The sequence below is a fragment of the Psittacula echo genome (assembly GCF_963264785.1).
Source record: "Psittacula echo genome assembly, chromosome: 4".
NCBI lineage: Eukaryota > Metazoa > Chordata > Aves > Psittaciformes > Psittacidae > Psittacula > Psittacula echo.
In genome coordinates, this window is record NC_137738.1 from 3941545 (window position 1) to 3963654 (window position 22110).

The window sequence follows — 22110 nt, forward strand, 5'->3', positions numbered from 1 at the left end:
CTCATCTTTGCCCTGTGCAGAGTCACACTCCAAAGTCTTACCTGGTGTTCTCTTACCAGTTTTGGTGCTATGGGAATGGTTCTACCCACAGCTCATGCTGATGTAATTATATATAATATAGCATATGTTGTATAGGTGTATATAATATATATACATACATACTGTATGTAGCCTTTGTTATGTGTGAGTATAGAGGGGATGAAAAGCTGTGGCAGACTCTTCACTTGGTGAGGAGTTTTCCTGACCCAGACACGAAATTGCAGTTGCACACGCACGTGGGTGGCAAGGAGGTAGCACGCCTGCATCCAGAGATCAAAGTGATACTTCCCTTATGTTGCACAGCTACAAATAGTGCCAGCCACAATGTGTTTGGTGAGCTGTGATTTAGGAAATGAATAAAGGAACTGAGCTGTCTAGTTTTGTAGAGTAGGCCAGTGGGGCTCTCAATGAACTTCTGTTTGAAATTAAATCAAAGAGAATTAAGGCTGAAAATAAGGCAGGCGTTTCTCATAGGGAAGCTTATTTGATTGTTGAACAGGCCATAAGTGAAGAAATAAAAGTTGGATTACATGAGACAATTAAATTAGAGGGTTTAAACCACTCAAATGGAACAGGGAAATCTTGCTGCTGAGAGGCAAGTATATAGAGTGATTTAATTTCAAGATAAACGCCTAAGCTTTGCCAGTTATTATTTGTGGCAGGCATATGAGAGGCATGTTGGTAATATTGCATACAGTAGAAACAAACTTACTTTTACACAAACTGATCTGTCCCAAAGCTGATCCCTGTCACTACCCGTGCGTTTAAGACCAAACCAAGCAAGCCTGGGGATGGAGGATATTGTGATGTCTGATAATGCCCCTGAATTTGCTCCCTCACTGATATCCAGTGGCCACTAGATTTTTTCTTGTGAGACAGCTGTGATGGGAAAGAAGAAAAGCAGAGGCAGGACAGGTTTGCCTAAGACTCTGTTGCTCTTGACTTCAGAGTCAGAAACATGAATGCTGCTGTGAGGGACTCTAGCCAGTCAGTGTTGGGCCTGCTTGAACAAACCAGTAACAAAATTCAACCCTCTTCCTTCAACAGATACACTATTCTCCTGAAAACTACACCTACAATCTACAAGTATCTTTGGACATACTTCACAGAGAGGTAAACCAAACTTTTCTAGTATATGGGAGTGGGGATAGTGTCCTGTTTGTAAAGCAGTCACTGGTTATTGATTGAGTTCCCTGCTTTCATCCGCAGAGCACTGTTGTATGCAGAGGTGCTTGCTTGCAGGAAAATCTTTGTGAGAGGCAGAAGAGGGCTAGAGAAGTATTTTACCAAAGGCATAAGGATGTGCTCAGTTCTAGCTGATGTGCTGCAGAAAGATAATGTAAAAGGCATTGCAACAAATTTGAACAAACCTGTGGTATTCAGTGGCTAGGAGATGCTTTGCTCGTTCATTATGCTGCAAATAAGTATATTTTTGTGGTCATTAAGAGAGAGATTCTGATATTCCAGATGAGGGTGAGGATGATGAGAGTACTCGAGTGTCTGAGCCAATTTGAGACCTTTCTAAAGTCATCATTTTCAAGTGACCATACATCAGCATCTACAATAGAACAGGCAGTGCAGACAGGGGCTGTAATTTAGTATCGTACATGTGGGGGATTAATTATTGAGGAGCTACTTTGAACACCTCTGTTATAAATAATGCAAGCTGCGTGAATCAGAAGGCTGCTACCTGAGGTCTGCTGTGGCTGTATTAAGGGCCAAGATGGCACTCTGTGCTCTGGGTGATGACTACAGGTTTGCTTGTTCTCTTGGCAGGTTCCACGGGCGTTTGTGAACCTGGTGACAGTGCTTTACATAGTAAGCCTCCGGGAGCTGCACGCATCAAACAATATATGCCCAAAGCTGCTTATGAGGTTTGAAGATGATTTATGTTACAGCTCTCACTGTTGCTCACTGAAGGCTGCAAGGTTTTCTTGGGCAACTTTTTTCCTTAAAGGGAAAAGGTTCTAGTATTTCAGACCACTGAAAACCTTCCTCTGTGTATGCACATGTACCCACACATTGATTTCAACACAGCATTTAGAAATACCTGTCTGTCACTGTCTCTGTATCTGATGAGCCCTGCTGTTACCACTTCTCTGTGGAGGTGCCATTTCAATGATTCATCACTTAGACTGCAAGGGTGTTCAAGCCAGAGCAGAAAGAGCTCAGCTGTGTTCTTTTTGGGTAAAGACAGAAGAGACTAAGACACAGGGTTTTCATCATTGATCACTTTAAACTATCTTTATTTACAGATTTACCTTTCTGCAGTCTTAAAACTCTCCCACTTGCTTCTGCAGTTTCTGACCTCTGTAATCTCATTGCTGATTATTAGTTTTATGGTTAATTAGTCTCTCAAGTAGATGTCTGGGATGCTTAATCACATTGCGTGTTGCCTTGTGGCTCAACAATCCTCCCAGGTCAGAGCGAATCTGCCACTGAGGTGGCAGGTCTCTGCTCTTCTGGACAGACAGGCAGAATAACCTTGTCCCATGAATGCAGGCAGCCACTGAAGGAGGTTTTATAGGAGGAACATAGATGCAACCCTCTTACTCTGATTTAAGGGCTCTCTGGTGGCTGTCCGTGGAAAATTAACTTTTAAACTTAGAGTGCTGGTGCTTCTGATAATCAGTTGTAGGTTTTCCTTTTAACAAAGGTTACTGGCTAGAGCACACATTTATCTCAAGACCCTAATCATTAAATAGTGATAGTGGACCCTTTAAGATTAGATTATCTCAAGATGCCTTTAACCTTTTCCCTTCATTTCAGGTGCCGCATTGAATTTAACGTTCGCTTCTATGGCAGCAAGCTAAGCTTACAGGGTACTAAGCAGATCCTAAGACAATGAATGCCATGTTATTTAGTTGAAGGACCTGAAGAAAGCTTTTGGTCTTGAAAGCTTGTCTCTCTTTTTTTTGCTGAGAGCAGCAAATCACCTAAAAAGAGATTACATCTCCGCCCATTTTGCATTGCTTATGTTACTGAAACACATCTGAAAACACAGTCTAGGTTTGCATTGCCTTTCATATAGAAGTACCATAGAAATAAAACATTGTTTTATTGCTTGCTATCCATTAAGACAAATTTGGAGGTGATGGGGTCTTTGTATGTATCAACTGCGTCTCTATAGGAGGTATTTCTCTAAGAGTTCTCTCAGGGATGCTTTACTGTGATCGTATGACAGGATTTTTAAAAGCAGTCTTTTTTCTCATTTGAATTTATCAAGTAATAATGAGGCATGCCCAGGACGAGGAAGCATCAGGAAAAAAATCATGTGCTTGAAGGATCAAGATTTCAGAGACGAATAAATGTGAGCAATGTGAGTTCACAGAAACTTAGAATGGCCCTGGTTGGCATGGCTTTTGAAGGATGGAGATTCCAGCATCAGTGTTGGCATCTCTTCTGGTGTTCTGCCATCCTTCATGTGAAACATCCTCTAACTTGTGACCCTCTCAGTTGATTAAGAATGAATTTGAGGGAACTCTGTCTTGAGGGATGCTTGCTGAAGAAAACCACATTGTGCAGGAGTATTTATGAGCGGGTGTTGTGGTGGGTTGCTTCTGTGGCACTTGGCAGGAATGCAAACAAGAAAGCTCGTCAAAATAAAGACAGGGAAATCACTTACCAATTGCCATTGCAGGCGGAAAAGACTTGATTTAGGGAACGTAGCTGAATTTATCGTCCATTAGCATAAGTATTACCGATTCTGGTATCGGGAAACAGACAAACAAAAAACCTAAACAGTTGAAGCACGTATCCTTCTTCATTCCAGGCTCAAGTTCACACCAGGCACTTCTCCTTCCTTCTTTGTTATTGCTGCATGGTACCCTCAGTCTCTTCAGTGAGGCATGGGTGGCACAGGGTCTGGACATAGAGATCTCTCTTTGCTGCTTCTTCCTTCTCACATGTCTTGTGCTCCAGCATATTTGCCTGCTGTGGCGTGAGCTCATCCACAGGCTGCAGTCCCTCCAGGGGTGTGCCTGCTCTGTCAGGGAGCATCTCCTCCTTATTCCACTGTTGCTCTCTCCTCTTCTCCCTCTCTAGGGTTTTCTGCCCTTTCTCACACAGGTTTTGGCAGAGGCACCACCACCTTGGCTGACAGGCTCAGCTGTGCTTTGTGTTTGGTTCACTGAAGCTGTCTAGAACTGCAGGCAGCCCTGGCCTCTCTCTACAAAGGTTCACTACTGCTGCCAAAACATTGCCATGGGCATCCAGTGTGCTTTTTGCTTGCATGGAGCTTTTTCCTTACTTTATTGTCATGAATTTATGCTTAATAAATGTGTTTCTGCTCAAGAGTCAGAGCTGTGGAGAAACTCGGAGGTGAGAGCTAATGCTCCCATTGAGCAGCCTTTGAGAGAAATTCCCCTCCAAGAAGCTTTTAACCCTGCAGCTTGTCATCTCAAAAATGGTGATAAAATGGGGAGCAGACCTCAGCACCATGCTCTCATCCCACAGGCTCTCATGTCCTTGTGTTTTAAACCCAGAGGACAACTCTGATGAGTTCAAGAAGTTGGTCTACTTTAACAGAAGGTATCAGGTAAGACATGTGGCATTTGTTACAGGTTTAATGTCACCCTCCTGTTGATCAAACAACCACAGAGAAGCTAATGGAGATGGGGGATGGTTTCCACTCATTTTACTGACATATTTATAGTTGTGATTAAAACAAAAGAAGGGTGAGAGGGAGATGGGAGTAGGCTCAAGATCTTTCCAACTCTGTTTCACTAAAGCAGGAAAACAGACAAGAAAGATTGTTAAAGAGCTAAAGAAAGTAGAGTACGTCAGAGAGCCCACAGGTTTTTTGATCACTTATCTTCTTGAAGATCAGATTAAGTCAAAGAACATGATAACTCAGGAACAAACTTCGGGCATGGGACGTCAGCCGAATCAAAGACGCTTCGGTGGTTCTGGAAGAACATCTTTTTGACAGAAAATCTAATTGCTGGTGTCAGTCAGGCACCCATCCCCAGGCTGCCTCTGCAAAGAAGCCTGGGATGCGTGTCTCAAAAAGACGGCTGTGTTGGCTGCCTGGCGTGAGCTGGAAACCACAGCCATGTCTGGGTTTCTGCGTTAGGGAGGGGAAAGCCCTGGCTGAGATGTAAATGGATGAAAGGACTCAATAAACTGAATGTAAAAGGAGGAACAGTGACAACTTTTCTTTCACTCTTTAGGAGAGAACACGCCAGTTAGTGGAGAGTGGAAGGTATGACACTACAGATGATTTCACAGTGGTCATGCAGCCATTTTCAGTGAATATTAAGATGCCAAAAACACAGGTAAAAACAACCAAAACACCTGCCCCTACATTAAATCCTGGTGTGATTCCACTGACTTCTTAAAATTGTCTTGATTTTAAGCGCGACCAGCAGTTTTCTAGCCTCATAATTATTTACATGCAGTTTATATATATATTTATATGAATCTTAACTCAAGATTCAGTTGAATTAACATCTAAAATTGCAGAAAATCCTTATGAAATAATTTGTAGATAATGGGCAACAGGAATACAGACCTTGAAGACATGGTCTGGGACACTGAGTCCATGCCACAGCAATCAGACAACCATGCAGTAGATATTTAGCTCAAAATCTTCAGCAGGGGGACACTTCTCCCTATCTTCCTTATACATCACAAGTCCCTTCCAGTGCTTTGGTAGATGACTTTTAGTATGTGCTTCAGAAGACTGTACTGTATGAATCTCAGGAGAAGTAAAGAATACAATCATCAATATCTGTGCCCAGGTATTCCATACATACAGTCATAGTGGTCTGTATTCCTTATTACTTTGGAAATCCTATATTGGAAGATTTCAAAGGCTTCTTAGTTCTGAATTACTAGTGTTCTATGGACCAGTTTAATTCTCTTGGCTTCAGAGGCCTTTGCAGCTACTTCAGTTTGAAGTTAGCTGCAATATTTCTCTGGAAGAGAGAGGGGATAATGCACAGCCTGTTGCATATTTACTGCCTCTGTAACAGCACTCATCCTGTTCTCTAGGAGGGATTGCCGGACACTTCATACTTTGCCCCAGACTGTTTCCACTTCAGCCAGAAGACTCATTCCCAGGCTGCACGTGCTTTGTGGAATAACATGGTAAGATTTCTAAAGGATGTATTGGTCATCCCTTTTCTGTTCCATCCTGCCCTTGGCAGCAAAAAAGCCCTTCAAGGAGCTAGTAGGTAGCTAGCCCTATCTCTTCCAAACCCTTGATTTGTGTTTACAATGAGAGTGATCATGTGAAAAAAGCTCACTTGAATTGTTAAACCAGTCATATCAAGCTAGTAAATCTCAGAGTATGTTAAGGCTGGGGGTGTTAAGGATTCTTTCAAGGAGATGATGCCTGCCTGGCATGTTGATTATCAGGCTGCATCCAGGGTGTATGTGTATTAGACTCTTCAGCATGCTAAGAAGCAGTGCATGGAGGCAGCCATTAGCATGGGTGCAGTACACTGCATTTGTCTTGCTGTGCTGCAGAGGTGGTTTCCAGTGGCTGGTAGCACAGCATTACTTGCTGCTCTCTGATACTTATTCACTTTGCTTCTTTGCACCCCCATCTTTTCACAGATGGAACCCTTAGGGGAGAAGACAAATAATCAGCAAATGGACTGTGAGGTTGTTTTCAAGTGTCCAACTGAGGTAAGTTTAAAAGGTGTCTGTGTTTATGTGGAGGTGCTATATGTGGCTGGGAGTCTGCATGAGCCTTTACCAACTGCCTGGAGCACTGTGTCCATGAGGGGCAGCTGACTGTTCCCCACTTATTTTGTGCCTCTGCCACCAGTAGCAGTATGAGTGCTTCCCTATTAGATGGAGGGTGGCAAGCTTGTCTTAGCAATAAGCTTCCTCACAGTCACACATCATGGTTGGCAAAAACATGAGGGAAGGGTGTTTGGCCTACCTAGTCAAGGTCATCAAGTATCCACACTGAATAACAGAAGCTTCAGTGGAGAAATAGAGAAATGATGGCATCAGTCAGCATAGCTTTGTGGAGGTCACTGGGACTACCTTGCAGTAAGACCACAACCTTCTTGTTAATCACACACAGCGGGGTCCTGAGCATATTCTGTAAGTTCTGGCTGTGTAAAACTATTTACATTGTTATTGTAGGCATTTTAAAAATGCCTTTTTGGGTGGGTGGTTGTTTGTTTGTTTGGGTTTTCGTTTGCTTCAAGATGCTAATCATCTACAGACATCTGAGAACTGAAAGCTGGGGAATGGAAATCTACATATATTCTTCCGGTGTTTTGCATTGACTGAGATTGTCTTGTTTTGTAGGCTGAGCCATTCCTGAGGACATATAAGAACAGTAATTACACATACCCTAACCAAACTCCGGTAAGTGTCAACTGTGTCATCATAATCCCACTCTGCTGCATCTGTTTCTGTATGGTAACCAGATGAGTCATGATCTGCACTGGAGGTGAAATCAGTCTTTGTTCAAAGGGGCTTGGGAGGCTGACTGCATGGCATGGAACAGGAAAGCACTCCCAGAATTAAGCAAAATACATCCAGAAACACCTATAAGAACACATGCTCAGACAGCAAGGTTATCAGCGCAGGATGATACCCTAGTCTGAGCAATACCAAATATGACTATTGAATGAGCAACCAAGACCTGTCTGGTTAATTACATGCTAAAGAGTTTCTGGTTTATCCACCTGGCCTCTGCTAGGAAGATCCTAGTTACTACTGACTGTATTTGCTAGTCAAATGCTATTCAGCCTTCTTGTTCTCTTTAGAATTATGGAAGCCAGCTGCTATGCGAGGACAGGTCTCCATCCTCCCCTCCTGCAACTTCAGGTACTCTTGCCTGTTTTATGTTAAGAGGCTGAATTACCTTCAACTGTCCTTCAAGATGAGTTTTTATTTCTGCTGAAATGACTGCTGGACTGTGAAAAATACTGCTCAGAAAAGATGTCATGTTTCTCAGCAGCTGCTTAATAGATACAGAGCCATACTGTCACGCAAGGTAGCATTCTGACTAAGTAGCTTCACTTAACTCACTGCCAGTGGAGAACTTCAAAATATCTCATGCTAAAATCCAAATCTGGGTGCTGACATAGCCTGTAAGTGATACCACCTAAATCTTGGGGAAGGAAACTGGAACTCCGGCTTCATGCATGTTAGCCTAGGGCATAGCAGTATTCAGTTTTTCAAATAACTTCATGTTATCTTCTTCTTCTCCACCTTTTTAGAGCTTTCCTGTTCCTGCTTTGTCTAAACTGTGCTGTTCTACTTTCAGCTTGGTGCTGGATATTGTTTGCAACTTACTATTTCTCCTTGCTCTTCTGTGTTTTCACTAGCGATGTTAACCACTGACATGCTGAATAACAAGCATATGCTACTGCTACAACCATATGAGATGAACTGGAGAGAGCTCCTGTTTTATCACCTGAGTATTGCAAAAACATGTCTGAGCACAATGGCATGTTTCACACACACAGTGGTGAAAAAGAATAGCTATTTGCTATCCGGGTTCAACTGTCTCTCTCTTTTCTTTGCAGTGCATTCCCTAAAGCCAGCTGATGTGAAAATTATAGCAGCCCTTGGGGATTCTTTGACGGTAAGAAGACAGTGTTTTTACTGTTCTCTTGGTAAAACTACAAACATGTGCCTGCTCCGGTAGAGAGGAAATAGCTGTTGTACCTAGAAGCAAAGATCTGTTCATTTGTGGATGATAATAGATCTAGCAGCTAGAACAAGAAAGAAGGTGTCAGTTTTCCAGCACTCTGTTCCCCCCACGCACATATTCACATGCTTTTGAACTCAGGCAAAACACAGGCAAACCCTTTAAAGAGGTGCGTAAATATCTTTCTGAATTGCAGACAGAAGAGATCGGATGCTGTTGAAACTAATGGGACACAGCACCAGCCTTAGGTTACTGTGTTTTTCAGAGTTTTTCTGAATAGAACCAGGTTGGTGAACCTGTTCCTTTCCCTCAGTCCTTTCAGGAACAGAGTGTGACTAAGGGATGTTGGATAGTAGCATTTTATCCAATGAGATAAGGATGCACAAGGGTAAGAGCCCTCCAACTTTATCAATTTAAGAAGATATTCAGTCTCTTTGTGTGTGTGTGCCTGTTTTAACTCACAGCTAGTTTCTTTATCAAGATGTAGTTCTTGATGGCAATGATTATCTTAAGCAGTCTGGAAGATAAGTCTCAAGATCGAGATGTTGCATATTCCAATTATGTCCTTCTGCCTGCTGTTTTTATACCGGTCAAAGACTGAATCTCTACAGCCAGCTCAAATGAAACACTGGGCAGAAAGACATAGCTGGAACATAGGTTTCTCCGAATCTGAGCCTTAACAACAACGATATTGTGTGTACAAACCATGAAGCCTTTACAACCCTCTGGCAGGCATGTTGCTAAAACTCCTACACACTGGAGGCTGCTGAAATAAATAGAAGCTTTTAAATGCAAACTTGCAATATTGACAAATATTCTGTATATAGCTGTGGTTGCCACGTTATAATATCCAGGATCCTGCAGGTGTTTCTGCTTCTAAGTATACTCCGTAGGAACTGAGAATAGGGCTTTCATTGACAGTGCAGTGATGCATTGCTGTTGTCAGAGCTGTGCTTGACCTGTGCATAGTCATTCTGAACACCAGTCTTCCATTAATCCAAGCAAGTTTATATATGGAAGAAAATGTAGTATTGCTGTTTAATCTAAGGTAGTAGCAAACAGTCTACCTGGTCTTGTACTGTACTACCCCATACTCAAATTTAGGATGAAACTATAGTATCACAGCTGTCAGGCACTCTGCTTCTGAATTCTTGGTGGTATTTTAGGAGGGATGTAGTTGCTAGCTTGCCTCTTTCTTTAGCATAAATGTAGAGTGCTTTCCTCTTTGCTGTAGTACTGCTACAAGACTATTTAGCAAAATGCTTTTCAAATTGGTGTAAAGATATCACAGTGCTTCCTTCTGAGATATGTTTGTTTTCTCTGTTGAGTTCATATAGTGTTTCTTATCATTAGCCAGAAAGTTTATAGGTATGTTTGACATGTTTTCATCATTATTGACTAATGCAACCATAAATGAGTTATTCAGCTCTTCTAGACCCATGAGAAAAAACCCTTTGTTCCCCAGCTCCATCATATATTTTGTGTCACCTACAATAAGTTGCTTGTAAATAATTACAAAAGATATTGATGCATTCTTCAGAAGGAAGGCTTTAGAAAGCCAGATGCTTTCTAAAGCTTTTGAAGAGATGCATTCAAAAGTAAATGAAATTATTATGTATGACTATTGCATTAGTAATTGTGCTTTAATTTCATTTGGTTAATGAAAACTAATGTGTAGGCTGGTACAGGAATTGCCTCAGATAGTCTCCTGGATTTGAGCACCGAGTATCGGGGACTGTCTTGGAGGTAAGTCTTCATTCAAAGTGATGAGGAGAGATGTATTCTCTCCTGTAAAGAATATTATTCCTTTCCACACATTTGGGGTCTTTCAGCTGTCAGAAATCTGAGAGGAAAAAAAAAAAAATGTTGCTTTTTGGGCTAGCATTTCTTGTGAAAGATGTACCAAGATCCAGGATTTGTCATAAAGGTGCCTTCACAGGAAGTGTTTTAAGCAATGGATTTTAAACTAGCCTTGTGACTTCTCTCATGCTTTCATCTTTGGCTGCTTGTGACTGTTCGTATTTTTATGGTGGGATGGCGAGTTGTAAATCTACAAAGCTGGAGAAAAATCACTGGTACAAATAAGTCATAACTTGCTGCTTTTGGGACTTCTCAATGTTTGCTATTTCAAAGCTTTCTGTAGCACCATGGAAAATGGTTTGTTCAACTGGAGAACTTTAACCACATGCAGCACACAGTTGTGAAAGACTAAATTTGTTTGGTGCGATGATGTAGCTCAGTTGACATTGACTTCAGCAGCTCTGTGCTGTCCTAACACCTCTCCATAAGCCACAGCGTGGCCTCAGTGTGCCCCACCAATTTGGAAAGCTTGAGAGAACATCAATGTGCAGGATGCAGGAGCTGAGAATGAGGAGCTGCTGTTGCAGCTCTTTTGTCTCCCATGGGCTGGCTGTTTGGTACTGCCTTGAGTGGCTTCACAAGGCTGGAACTGGTCTCAAAGCTGACCTTCTAATCTGCAGTACTTTAGGACTCATCCATTCGAGTATGTAATTGTCTCAGGCATTTTCTGCCATTTCACGATTGACTACACCCTTGTACAGCTGCAAGACCATTAAATCCTTCTGGCAAGCATCTTTACCACTGAAAACTCAGCCATTTTCCCCAATAGCACTTCCACTTCTGTCCTTTGCATGTAATCTGATAGATTGATAGTCACCAAATTAATCATCCTTTCCTTTTTCTCATGATGTGTGGTAGGTTTTCACTTTGCTTGTTGTCTTTGTCCAGCTAAGAGATGAGTGATTAGGATTTCTCTTTCCTGTTTTAGTATTGGAGGAGATGCGTCATTAGAGAACATGACAACTCTACCTAGTAAGTAAATGCTTTGCTAGATCTAATTGGCAAGATTGAAGAGAGGGAGAGGGCTAATTTATGATGTGTTTACAGAGTATCTCAAAGCTGTATTAGAGTAATTAACAAGAACTACTTTTCAAAGTAACAATATCATAGGACTAATGAATAAAAGCCTGGCTTCATTAGTGAAGCTGAGAAGCATCTAGAAATTCCCTTACTTTCTTTTCCCCCTCCCTTCTTGACTGCTTGGTGAGTGTTATTTGAATCTCTATAAAAGCTTGCTATGTCTGTGCTTGTGATGCAATTAACATTTGCATTTAATAAATAATCCACCACAGCTTTATCCAAGAGGAGATGTTTGCATAGAGTAGACCTCTTTGGTAAATATAGCTGACTACTCATACAATGTAACCTGAAGGGAATAATTTTAACTTTCTCTTTACTGAAACATGCAACTTCTTGTAGCTCAGTCTATTGTTAATGTAAAGCCACTCAAGAGTCAGTTTGGATCAGCTTTAAAAATACAGTTCTGTTTGGTGAGGAACAGTAAACTGTCCTTCTGTGTGTTCACATTATTATGAGCAGAATGTAACAACAATATAATCAGAATAAGCAATTAATGGATTCACTGGATGCTATTACATTTGACAGAGCCTTTATTTGAAATGTGGTTAAATTCAGCCTTTGAGATTATAGTTTATAATGCAACCATTTTCACTCTCAGCTGTGAATTACTCTATTGACTTCCTTTTGGAAGCCTCTATGGAGGTAATGGAGAACAAGTTGGTATTTCATCAGAGCCATGCATCTGAGGTTTTCATCTTCATATTTGTCAGTAGTAAGAGATTTTGCACAGCCATGAAGCAGACCCAGATCCCCTGGCTGAAACCCCCTTCAGGTTTGCTTCACAAAGCCACCATCATATGACTGAGGGTTTTATTTTAGGCTTTAACCACCACAACATAAGCTATTACCATACACAGCAATTCTCAATTCTGCTCATCATATCCACTGGTGACAGTGCAGGGCACAACAAGGCCAGGGCTGTCTGCATCACTGCCAGCTGGTGATCCCTCTTGCCACTGTTTGGTGGATGCATCTAGAGGACTGGAGGCTGCAGCAGCTGTGGCAGTGCTGTCAGAGAGCAGAACTGTAGCAGTGCTGGTGTGTGCGAGTCCCTGAGGCAGGCAGAAGGTGTAATAACTTTCCCTTCGTTGCTATCTTTCTTTTTCAGACATCTTTCGAGAGTTCAATGTTACAATAGTGGGCTATTCGACTGGTACGGGGAGTGCGAATGAGTCGAATGCATTCCTTAACCAGGCAGTTCCTGGAGCACAGGCTGAGTACGTAGCTTCTTGTTTAACATATGCAGGTGATGGATGCTTCATCTAATTGACTTTCAACTGTCTCCTGTGCTGTCACAACTTGCTCTGAAGAGCAAGCAAAACCAGTCTAGTTAGGGTTTAAATTAGCTCAAAAACCTGTTAAATGTATGGGCTTATTTCATAGCTGAACATTCAAATGAAGATAACAGTCCTGGTTATGAAATCCACAATCAAGAAACTGGCAGAAACTGGTGGTGGTGGTTTCTACTCTTCCTCTTGACCATCTATTAATTTATCTATTTATCTGTTAATAAATCTCTGAGAGCATGGATGTTTTCAGAAAGTGAGCATGTAGTGAAATGTTAAAGAGATAATAGAAGAAAAAGTAGATGAACTCTTCCATAATTCTTGTCTCAGGTTTCTGAATAAGCAAGCAGGAGTGGACAAGAGAGAGTAAAAAGAACAGCCACAGTCTTGAAACCAAAGAGTTAGTGATGGTATATATGGGGTTTGGTGCATTGCAGACCTGGTGCAGTTGCAACCAGTTCTGCCAATGTCATAGGGATTGTAATGTCTTGCCGTCATCTGAATTTGGCTTTTTGCTGATAGTCTCACCTGGGAGGCTGCATGAGTTGAGCTTTGCTATACTGCTTATCCTAGAAATCCCTGGCTTCTTACTGAAAGAGTCAGTGCTCTTTAATTAACAAAACAGATGGCTGCTGGAATTCAGTCATAGTTTGGGCACAGGTTCTGGCAGACCATCCCTGGATTTGACACTGTTAGTTGGTATTACCCAGACCTTATCTTGGCTGTTTAAGGAAAAAATCCCTCTTACTTCCCAAAGAGGTCTTGGAAGTGAAGCTCAGAAGCTAAGTGAGGTGTTTGAGTTTGTTAAATCTAAGCAAAGATTGTAAGGATTTATTGGATATTTTTATTGCTCTCCTGCAGGCCTTGAGTAATCCTGACTCATACCAGCAATCTCAGTAAATGCTTTTATTTACTGAGAGACATAGCCTGCTAGGTGCCCTGATATATCCTACAGCTGCCCATACCTGAGAGAAGGCATTTTATTTCCTAGTGATGACTCAGTGTATCTGTGTGTCAGTGAAACATGCAAGGATTATGGCTCTGATACAGCCATCAGGGAGAATTTATTAACATGCTTCTAAATGCAGCATATATCCAGACTAGTTTCAGCTTTTGCTTGTTATAGGAAAGAATAAGATAGGTGCCTGGTTTGTACTTTGTATCAGTTAAACCCTAAACAGGCTTTTTTGAGTGATAGGAAGACTTTAAACAGGATATACAACCTCTTAAGTCACTCTCAAGACTTAGAGCAGCTTGTATCAGTAGCAACCAAGATGTTAAAGTTAGCTGAATGAAACGAGTTGATGCATGTTAATCTAATGAAAAATTGTCTACTTCGTCTATACCAATTAGTCTTCTCTCTTCCCATGCAAGAAGCTGGACTTGATAAACATGATGAAGTGAAGCTATCCGTGTTCTGCAACCATGCTTTGTAAACATCCAGCAAGGAGATGCAGACAACAATTGTCCCAGATTTCTGCTAGTCTTCTGTTGTTTCTGTCTTGTGACTCTCTGTAAAAAGGTGTGCAAAAGTAAAGTCCTGTAAACTACTTCACTAATATCCCTGAACTTTGGGATGCTTCTTTTAGGGTTCTGTTTTGTCATATCTGTCTGTCTGTTTTGTTCTGTTTGGGCTCTTGATGCACCTGAGAAGATGCATGCATCCTAGTTGAACACTGAAATGTATTCAAACATAAGGAACTGTTTCTCCTGCTTTAGGTATTTGGTCCTGGGGTGATGATGCAATCCAGCATTTATTTTTCATCAGCCAAAAATACTAATTTTTCTCTGATTCAAAGGGCAAAAGGAGCCCACCAGCTAATGTCAGTACTTCAGAACTGTTCTGTGGCCTCTCTCGGTTTTGGGTACCAATCTGGAAACTGCTTTCCAGAAGTACTGGGACCTTTCTAAAATCAGGTAGTTCTGCACTTTACCAGCTTTTGGAAACCAGCTGTAAGGGTGTCTAAAATGAAATCATTGGCTGCTTTGTGTTAACTTGATGGCAATGTAGCAATGCAGGTCTCATTCAGTAAGATGTTCCCAAGCCTATCTGCATTCATTGCCAAAGTGCTTACGTACATGCTGGAGTTAAGGATAGATCTGAAGCATGTTGCTGAAGCAGAGCCTGGCTGAGATCTCCAATTTCACATGGAAAAAAAGGAGGTTGAGAATTTAGGACTGAGAGTAGAGGACAGGTGATAAGAACTGAAAATATCTGTATTTCCCATTAGCAAACCGTTTCTGTTGATCAGAATCTATATTTGGTGGAAAGTGCAGCTCAGGGATGGGTGATTGCTGGCACTGCTTCATTCGTGTTAGATCTTACTGACTGCATTGCTTCAGGATGCACCAGCATTTCAGTGACAGCATGAGAAAATGGAGGTGTTGCAGACAGTCAGCTTGTAAGTGGTGTTTTCCTCTGGAGCAATATTCAAACTGATGCCCTAGCTTAGGGGTTTCCATAGTAAGAGCAGAAGAAAACTGTGACCACTTGTGGTTTGTGATAGTTTTAGGATGTAAATAAGGTGGCTATGACATTGGACAAGGGCAACAGTGAACAGAACTATTACATGCTTACAGTGTCTGTATCACAAGTAGATGTATGACAGGGTTCATTGCCCAGTAAATACTCTTATGTTAGTGTTAGACCAGTATTCAGTTGGAGAAGGGTAGTGAGAGGTATCTCCTGTTCCTCCCATAAACATTGTATTGCAACGGAGAGCTAAGCTCTGGTTGCCGTACAGAACAAGTGTCATGCTTATTAATGTCAGCTGAAATGCTTCCAGAAATGATAGACAGGCAGTGAAGTGTTTCTAACAGGAGCCTGGAGGGAGATGCAGCTCATACCATAGTACAAAGCTGCCTGGAAGGCCGAAGCTTTCCAACCATATTCTCTTTTCTATGCATATTTGAGGATCAGCGTGTCAGGGCAGCCAAACAAGGTTGAAGCATTCGATCTGAGTAACTCAAAATTCAGGGAAGTTTGTTTATATATATATATTAATGTATATGTGTGTGTGTATATGCAAAAAAGAGAGAGGGGGAGTGATCACTTGGCTATTGGAAAACAGCAAGGCTGTCATCTTAACCTCCCTGAATAATCTGGAAAGTTTCTTGGTTTTTACTTACCCTGAAAGGCAGTGTGCACAGAGATGTTTTACATAACTGAAAATGAAGTATTGACTCCGGGTGCAGGCTACAGAAATGAGGGAGGTGTGCACAGTGAACTCTGAGACACTTCAGCTTTGCAGGGAGATGAGCTGTGGTTTATGCACAAACATTGCTCAAGAGATCAGTTAAATATGGGGACTTGGGATTCCCTTGTTGTTTTAGTCCAGGAGGAATAGGCTGATGGCTACCTAGCTCTAAACAGGCCATCTCATTTGCTTACAAACATGTTTCTGTGTCTGGCTTTTCAACTGGTTTAGGTGCTAAGCACTGATAAAAAAAAAAGAAAGCTAAACTTATGGTTCCAGATTAATTATTGAATTTTAGAAAAATCAGGGTTCAAGTTCAATTTGATATTGATTTTCCACAAAGATACAAATTTGTAATTTGATCACAGCAACATGAGTATTGTACTGTATCCTCACTCAACCCTCATGATATCTGGCAATTTGATTTAAGATGTCTGAAGAGCGTTAATGTTGAGCTTTCCATACAGGTGCTTCTTTCACTCACAAGTTGTCTTCCTCTGCAGGCACTTACCAGCCCAAGCAAGAAATCTTCTGAGACTAATGCAAACTGATCCTGTAAGTTGCCTGGGACTCCTTTAATCTTACAGCATGAAAAGAAACAGGTGTTGCTTCACACAATACAACCACCTGCAGTGATACGATGTGCATATCAAAAAGTCAAGGAAATTCAGGCTTGTTATTTTCTTCCTTATTGCACAGAGAATTGACTTCAGTGCTGACTGGAAGCTGATAACAGTACATATCGGAGGCAACGATCTGTGCAACTTTTGCAAAGACCCTGTGAGTAGTAAACTGGTTAACTGAAAGTGTAGTGGGATTGTGATGTGAATGTAGAAACACATCAAAGGAGATCCATGGATCCTTAGACCCTTCACAGAGATAAGATGAGTTATATATGTGTTGCTGTATGTTTTGATGGGGGTTGCTGCTGACAGTGCCCTGCTATAAAACGAGTTACAGCATAGTATGGTTTTGTTTTCTCTGGCTTAGTCCAAGGTAAGAATCACTGTCTTTGCTACTGTCTTTTGACCATGAGTAAAAATGGAAGAAAAGCTTCACTCCTCTGATGTGGTAACTGTTCTACTGCTAGCACGGACTCATTACAACATCTGAGAAAGAACTGTACTGCTTTGAACTACCACTACTCCGATCCTACAGGAGTCATTACCCCATAACTCACAGTGTAGGGAGGTGCTAGGGATGGGTGAGGTGCATATTAGGAAAGTTGTGCAGTGCCCAGTACCATTTGAATTTTATTCTTCTCTGGATTGAGGAGAAGCCTTTAGAGCTGCCATAAGGAGATCATGGGAGTTGAGTGGGCAGGTGGCAAGCAGAGGCCACCTTTCTCTGCCAGCTTTTACTCTCTTGCCTTTAAAATGCTAAATTCTCGTGAGCATTTTCAATTCTCCTGTACCCCCTTGTGCTTGAGAAATTTGCTGCTTCTGCAGGAGCCTCACTAGGCATCTTCGCTGCTGCCGCCAAGTTTTATAGCTTTATTTATTGTTATGACCTTGATTGACAATGATTTCACCTCATTTTATGAGAGCTTATCAGCTGGTTCTGAGCACACCTATGGCTGCTTGGTTTATGCTGTTCATTCAGATTATGCAGACATTCAGATTGGGTTCCTTCCTGCATCTTTACATGAAGGACCCAGTGGATTTGAGTTAAATATACTGCTACTCAACAAGGTTTATTTTAAATCCAAAATTTTACCCAGACTGTCTACATTTTAGATTAATTGATATGCTTAAAATACCTGGTCTCTAGAAAGAAGCAAGAGCAGTCGACCGACCACAGTGTTGTGTGCCAGAAAAGAAAGTGAATTAATGTGATTCTCCAGCCTCCCAACCCAAATGCCTGTGTCTCCACTTAGCAGTAATCTCTTCTGTTTCTCTCAGGATCACTACTCAGCTGTGAATTTCACCAGGAGGATTCAAGAAACTCTTGATATTCTGCATGAGCAGGCAAGTGACTGTGAAACTGTCCTTGCATTCTAGCTTGTACTGGTACACGACTGACTGGTGCTAGCTCTTCTGTTTGTTTGCTTCTGTTGTGTTGTTTCGCATTCTGGCACCAAGCGTATTCCATCGACTTCTACAAAAGCTTTTCCTTTTGTCTTGTCAATCTGAGAGTAGTGAGATGCAGTCTGAAATGGCAGACAGTAATACGGGGCCATGGTGCTGGAGAAGGATCAAAAGCTGAGTCTGGGGGGGAGTTGTTGCCATGAAGAAAGGGAAGAGAGAGTCAAATGACTGGACTTTAGGGTAAAATAAATGCAGCACGGGCTGCATAATCAGTTGCTTCTAAGCTAAAGTCTAACTTACCTTTCAGGTTCCGAAAGCTTTAGTGAGTCTGGTTGAAGTGATGGACCTCCACCCTCTGAGACAGTTGTTTGTGGATACTCAAGTTCAGTGCCCCACTTACATGGCAGAGTAAGACTTGTTTGACTTGCTTTTGTACCTGAGCTTACTGTCCATGATGAGAAAGCATGTTCTTATTCCACACTTCTCTCCTCATTTGAACTGATGATCAAAGGTAGCACTACAGTCCTGCGGACATCACCCTGCCTGATGGCATTGCCTCCTCTTGGCTTTGACCTAAGTGTTGTCAGAGAATCCGTGCATTTTGTCCATGTCCAGAGCTGTAAGGTTTCCTGTGGTACACAATATACACCTCCTTGAGGGTTCCTCAAGGTGAGGTTGAAGTCCACAAGCATTTGGATTTTCAGGCCTTTTACAGAATGTGAAGTATTTGCAGAGCAGACAGATTTCTTCTATTGTAGAGGCTTTATTGCAATGGGTAATTTGCATTCATTGCTGACCCTCCAGACAGGGACAAATTCTGTGTTTTGGCAATGCAAAAGGAATTGTTGATTGGAAAGGTATCAGCTCAGAGGCAATGCAGCCAGTAAATTTCAAAGATCTATTTTCTAGTTTCAGAGGGACTGGCATGTGCCTTCGTCAAGCTGCAGGACCTTTGGATGCCAAGGGGTAATGAAAGGGACAAACTATCACAAAGTAAAGTACAATGTACTTTACTTTGATTTACCTGGGAGTGAAATCAAACTGATTTAGAGTAGCACCATTCACATGAGGCAGAACGTAAGACTAACGTTGTTGAAATGATGAACAACAGCAAGGATGATAAGCCATTTCCACAGAAACGCAACCATACAGGTTTCCTTATTACTCCCATGTCACGAGGATGTTGAGTGGCAAAGGGTGACTTGTGCATTCTCAGAACTCTAATTCTCTCTATTCCTGTTTTCTCCTCTAACCTCTCCCGCAGTTATCTGTGCAGTTGTGTTCTCACAGAAGAAGAAAACTCACAAAATTTATCAATGGTGAAGGAAGCCACCAGAGATTACCAGGTGTGTTTATCAAGAGTTGGTGCAGTAACTTGATTTCCAGTTGAGCTGAGCTCTTGATTACCAAGCAACACATTATAGCAGTATTTTACCCAAACGGGCCCTATGAGATAAGGAGAAGGTAATTTGATGCTACCCAGAACACCATATGATCAAAACCAGCAGCAAACTCTTCAGAAGAACTCTGTTTCCTAGTACAGATGGATAGGTGGGAGTTTAGTTACCAAAATCCTATTCCCGACAGTATTGTTGCAGTATTGTGTTCCAGCCTTCTCAGCCACTTTGCAAGCCGCATTTGCCAACGTCTGTGGCTATTTCAGTTAACAAGTAAAACCTCCTTTTAATTCATGGGCTTTCAGAAAACAAACCAAACACACAGTTATGATGCAGAGCTGTTGATGGATTATCGGTGGTGGTTTTGTTTCTTGTAGCTTGGCATTCGGAGGCTGTTGGAGTCTGGCAGATACGACACTCATGAAAATTTCACAGTGGTCATCCAGCCTTTCCTCCAAAATCCCAAGATTGCTCTTGGTCAGGTACAGTTTAAAGAGACTTCTGCATGCAAAGGACTAAGTGTGCATATCTAACCTATAGAGAATACTTTCATCTTGTTCTGTGCTTTTCTTATTAAAACTGGTTGCTTTTTGGTATAATACATCAGATTTCTTCATATACTTAGCAGTTCTTTGTTTTACATATTATGCAGTATATTGAATTACTGTTTTGGAAAAGGAATCAAAATCTGAATGAAGAGGTAGGTTCTCAAGGGTACAGAAATATTTTTCTTTCTGAACATACAACATGATTAATAAAAGCCAGAGGTACAAAGTTACAGTTTTTAAAGCAGCACTGCTGCATTGCTCACTGGAGACTACAGCATCACCTCATCTTCATGTCCCATAACTCATTATTCTGTGTTCGACAGAAAAAGAAGTTTACTTATGATCTAGTGGAAGTAGTAGTTTTATGTAGCAAGCCCTTTTTCCTGTTACTGGCAATTATATTTCAGTTCCTCGAGTTGTAAGTCTCAGTAAAACATAAAGGAAGAAAATGACCCAAACCTTCTCTGAAACTGTAACTCCACTTGCAGATTTTCACATGCCTCTGCACTTCCTCATCTCACCTGGAACTAAGAGTAGATGGCGCAAAATATTGAGCTGAGATTGCTCTGTAATAATTGAACTGAACTGATCCTGAAACTGCCAGCAACACCCAGGGACAAGTTTGAAAGGTTCAGCTGCTGCTACACCGGAAAACTTGTGGAAACCTTCACAGGAAAACCAGACAGGGATTTGGGGTATTTTTTGTTTTGGTGAAGCTGGTTCCTGTGAAGTTATCCCAAGTTGTTTTGGTATCGAGGTAGGGAACACAGAAATGAAAACAGCAGCAGCAGCAAAATATTTCTGAACATTTTATAGTCTCACAAGCCTTAGTTCAGATTTTAAAGAAGTTCAGGATGCTGTTTTCTACCTATCTCACACAACATTCAGATGTTCCTGAACTGAAAACTCTAAACATGGCAAAAGGTATACATGCAAATTTTGGAAGTAATCTTATAATAAGCTAGCCTAAACACACTGAATCAAAACCTGCTCAAGTTTTGAGGAAGAAGTACTCTGACCAAATGAAATCTTGTTTCAGTCATCTGTGACCTAAACTCCTCATCTCAGTACTCACACAAAAGCCAAGATACTTAAATGTCCAAACTCCATTTCCTTCAGATGCTCCAGTATCTATATCAAAGTAAAGCTTTGCTCAGGGAAGAGGCTAAACATAAAATTGAAAATGGTGGGTTTGCTATTTCTAGGTGGATCTGCTCTTGGAGGCACATTAGCATCTCTAGTTAAGTGATTCTGGTAGCTCATGGACCTGCTGAAGTACACTGTGTATCACCAGGTAATCATGAGACAATTCTGTATTGGATCAGCAAGAAAAAGTAGCATGAACCTCTCATTACTGGCTCTGATTTAGCCTCAGCAACCCCAAGTTTGAGCAGTGTGGATTATTCTGCACTCAGATGTCCTTTATGCTTTCATTTGTAGGATGGGCATCCAGATATCTCCTACTTTGCACCTGACTGCTTCCATCCAAGCCAGAAAGGCCATGCTCAGCTTGCCAAGGCTCTCTGGAATGCACTGGTAAGGTGACAGGCTCTGCATATAATGTGGTCTTTACCTAGACCTTACTACCATTGAAATAATCCCTGTAATAAACATTGCAATGAAAGCCTGGATAGTGCTGGACCTTTGTGTTTGTTCCTTAACTAGTCACATACCCTCCAATATTTGGTGCTGCTCTCAGCCTAGAATCTCTTGCTTCTGAAAGCGTGTGGGGAGGAGAGGGGTGCTGTAGGTGCATGATCACAGCCATAAGTGATTACAGCCAAGCGACTTCAAGTCTACTTCACCCATTGTCATGAAAGGCAGGGTAGCATTCAGTAAGGATGATGTTTCTATGGGCTGCTCTGGGAAACCACCAAATAAAGAATTGTAACTGCATACGTCAATTTAAAATGGATTACTTAGAAGTTTGTTTTAGATCCATGTCTTCTGAATGTCTCATTAGGAATTAAAGTGGTTTTAATTCAGTTTAGTTTTACTACCTTTGGAAGTGAGTAAAACTTAATGAAAATGAGTCGTTAGAGATTGCTTAAGC

General features: G+C 41.5%; 1 protein-coding gene across 1 annotated transcript in view; it reads left to right on the forward strand.

The window, feature by feature from the left end:
- PLB1 (phospholipase B1) overlaps nt 1-22110 on the forward strand; it is a gene marked incomplete at both ends in the record, with an annotated part of 75899 nt that overhangs the window by 30371 nt on the left and 23418 nt on the right. Inside the window, 19 exons of the mRNA XM_080614996.1 lie at nt 1087-1152; nt 1816-1913; nt 4495-4576; nt 5211-5315; nt 6034-6129; nt 6601-6672; nt 7309-7368; nt 7773-7833; nt 8538-8596; nt 10341-10408; nt 11451-11494; nt 12711-12819; nt 16589-16640; nt 16785-16865; nt 17987-18052; nt 18420-18520; nt 19377-19458; nt 19887-19991; nt 21498-21593. Of these exons, the coding sequence (XP_080471122.1) occupies nt 1087-1152; nt 1816-1913; nt 4495-4576; nt 5211-5315; nt 6034-6129; nt 6601-6672; nt 7309-7368; nt 7773-7833; nt 8538-8596; nt 10341-10408; nt 11451-11494; nt 12711-12819; nt 16589-16640; nt 16785-16865; nt 17987-18052; nt 18420-18520; nt 19377-19458; nt 19887-19991; nt 21498-21593 (1503 nt within the window). The remainder of the gene's footprint in view (nt 1-1086; nt 1153-1815; nt 1914-4494; nt 4577-5210; nt 5316-6033; nt 6130-6600; nt 6673-7308; nt 7369-7772; nt 7834-8537; nt 8597-10340; nt 10409-11450; nt 11495-12710; nt 12820-16588; nt 16641-16784; nt 16866-17986; nt 18053-18419; nt 18521-19376; nt 19459-19886; nt 19992-21497; nt 21594-22110) is intronic.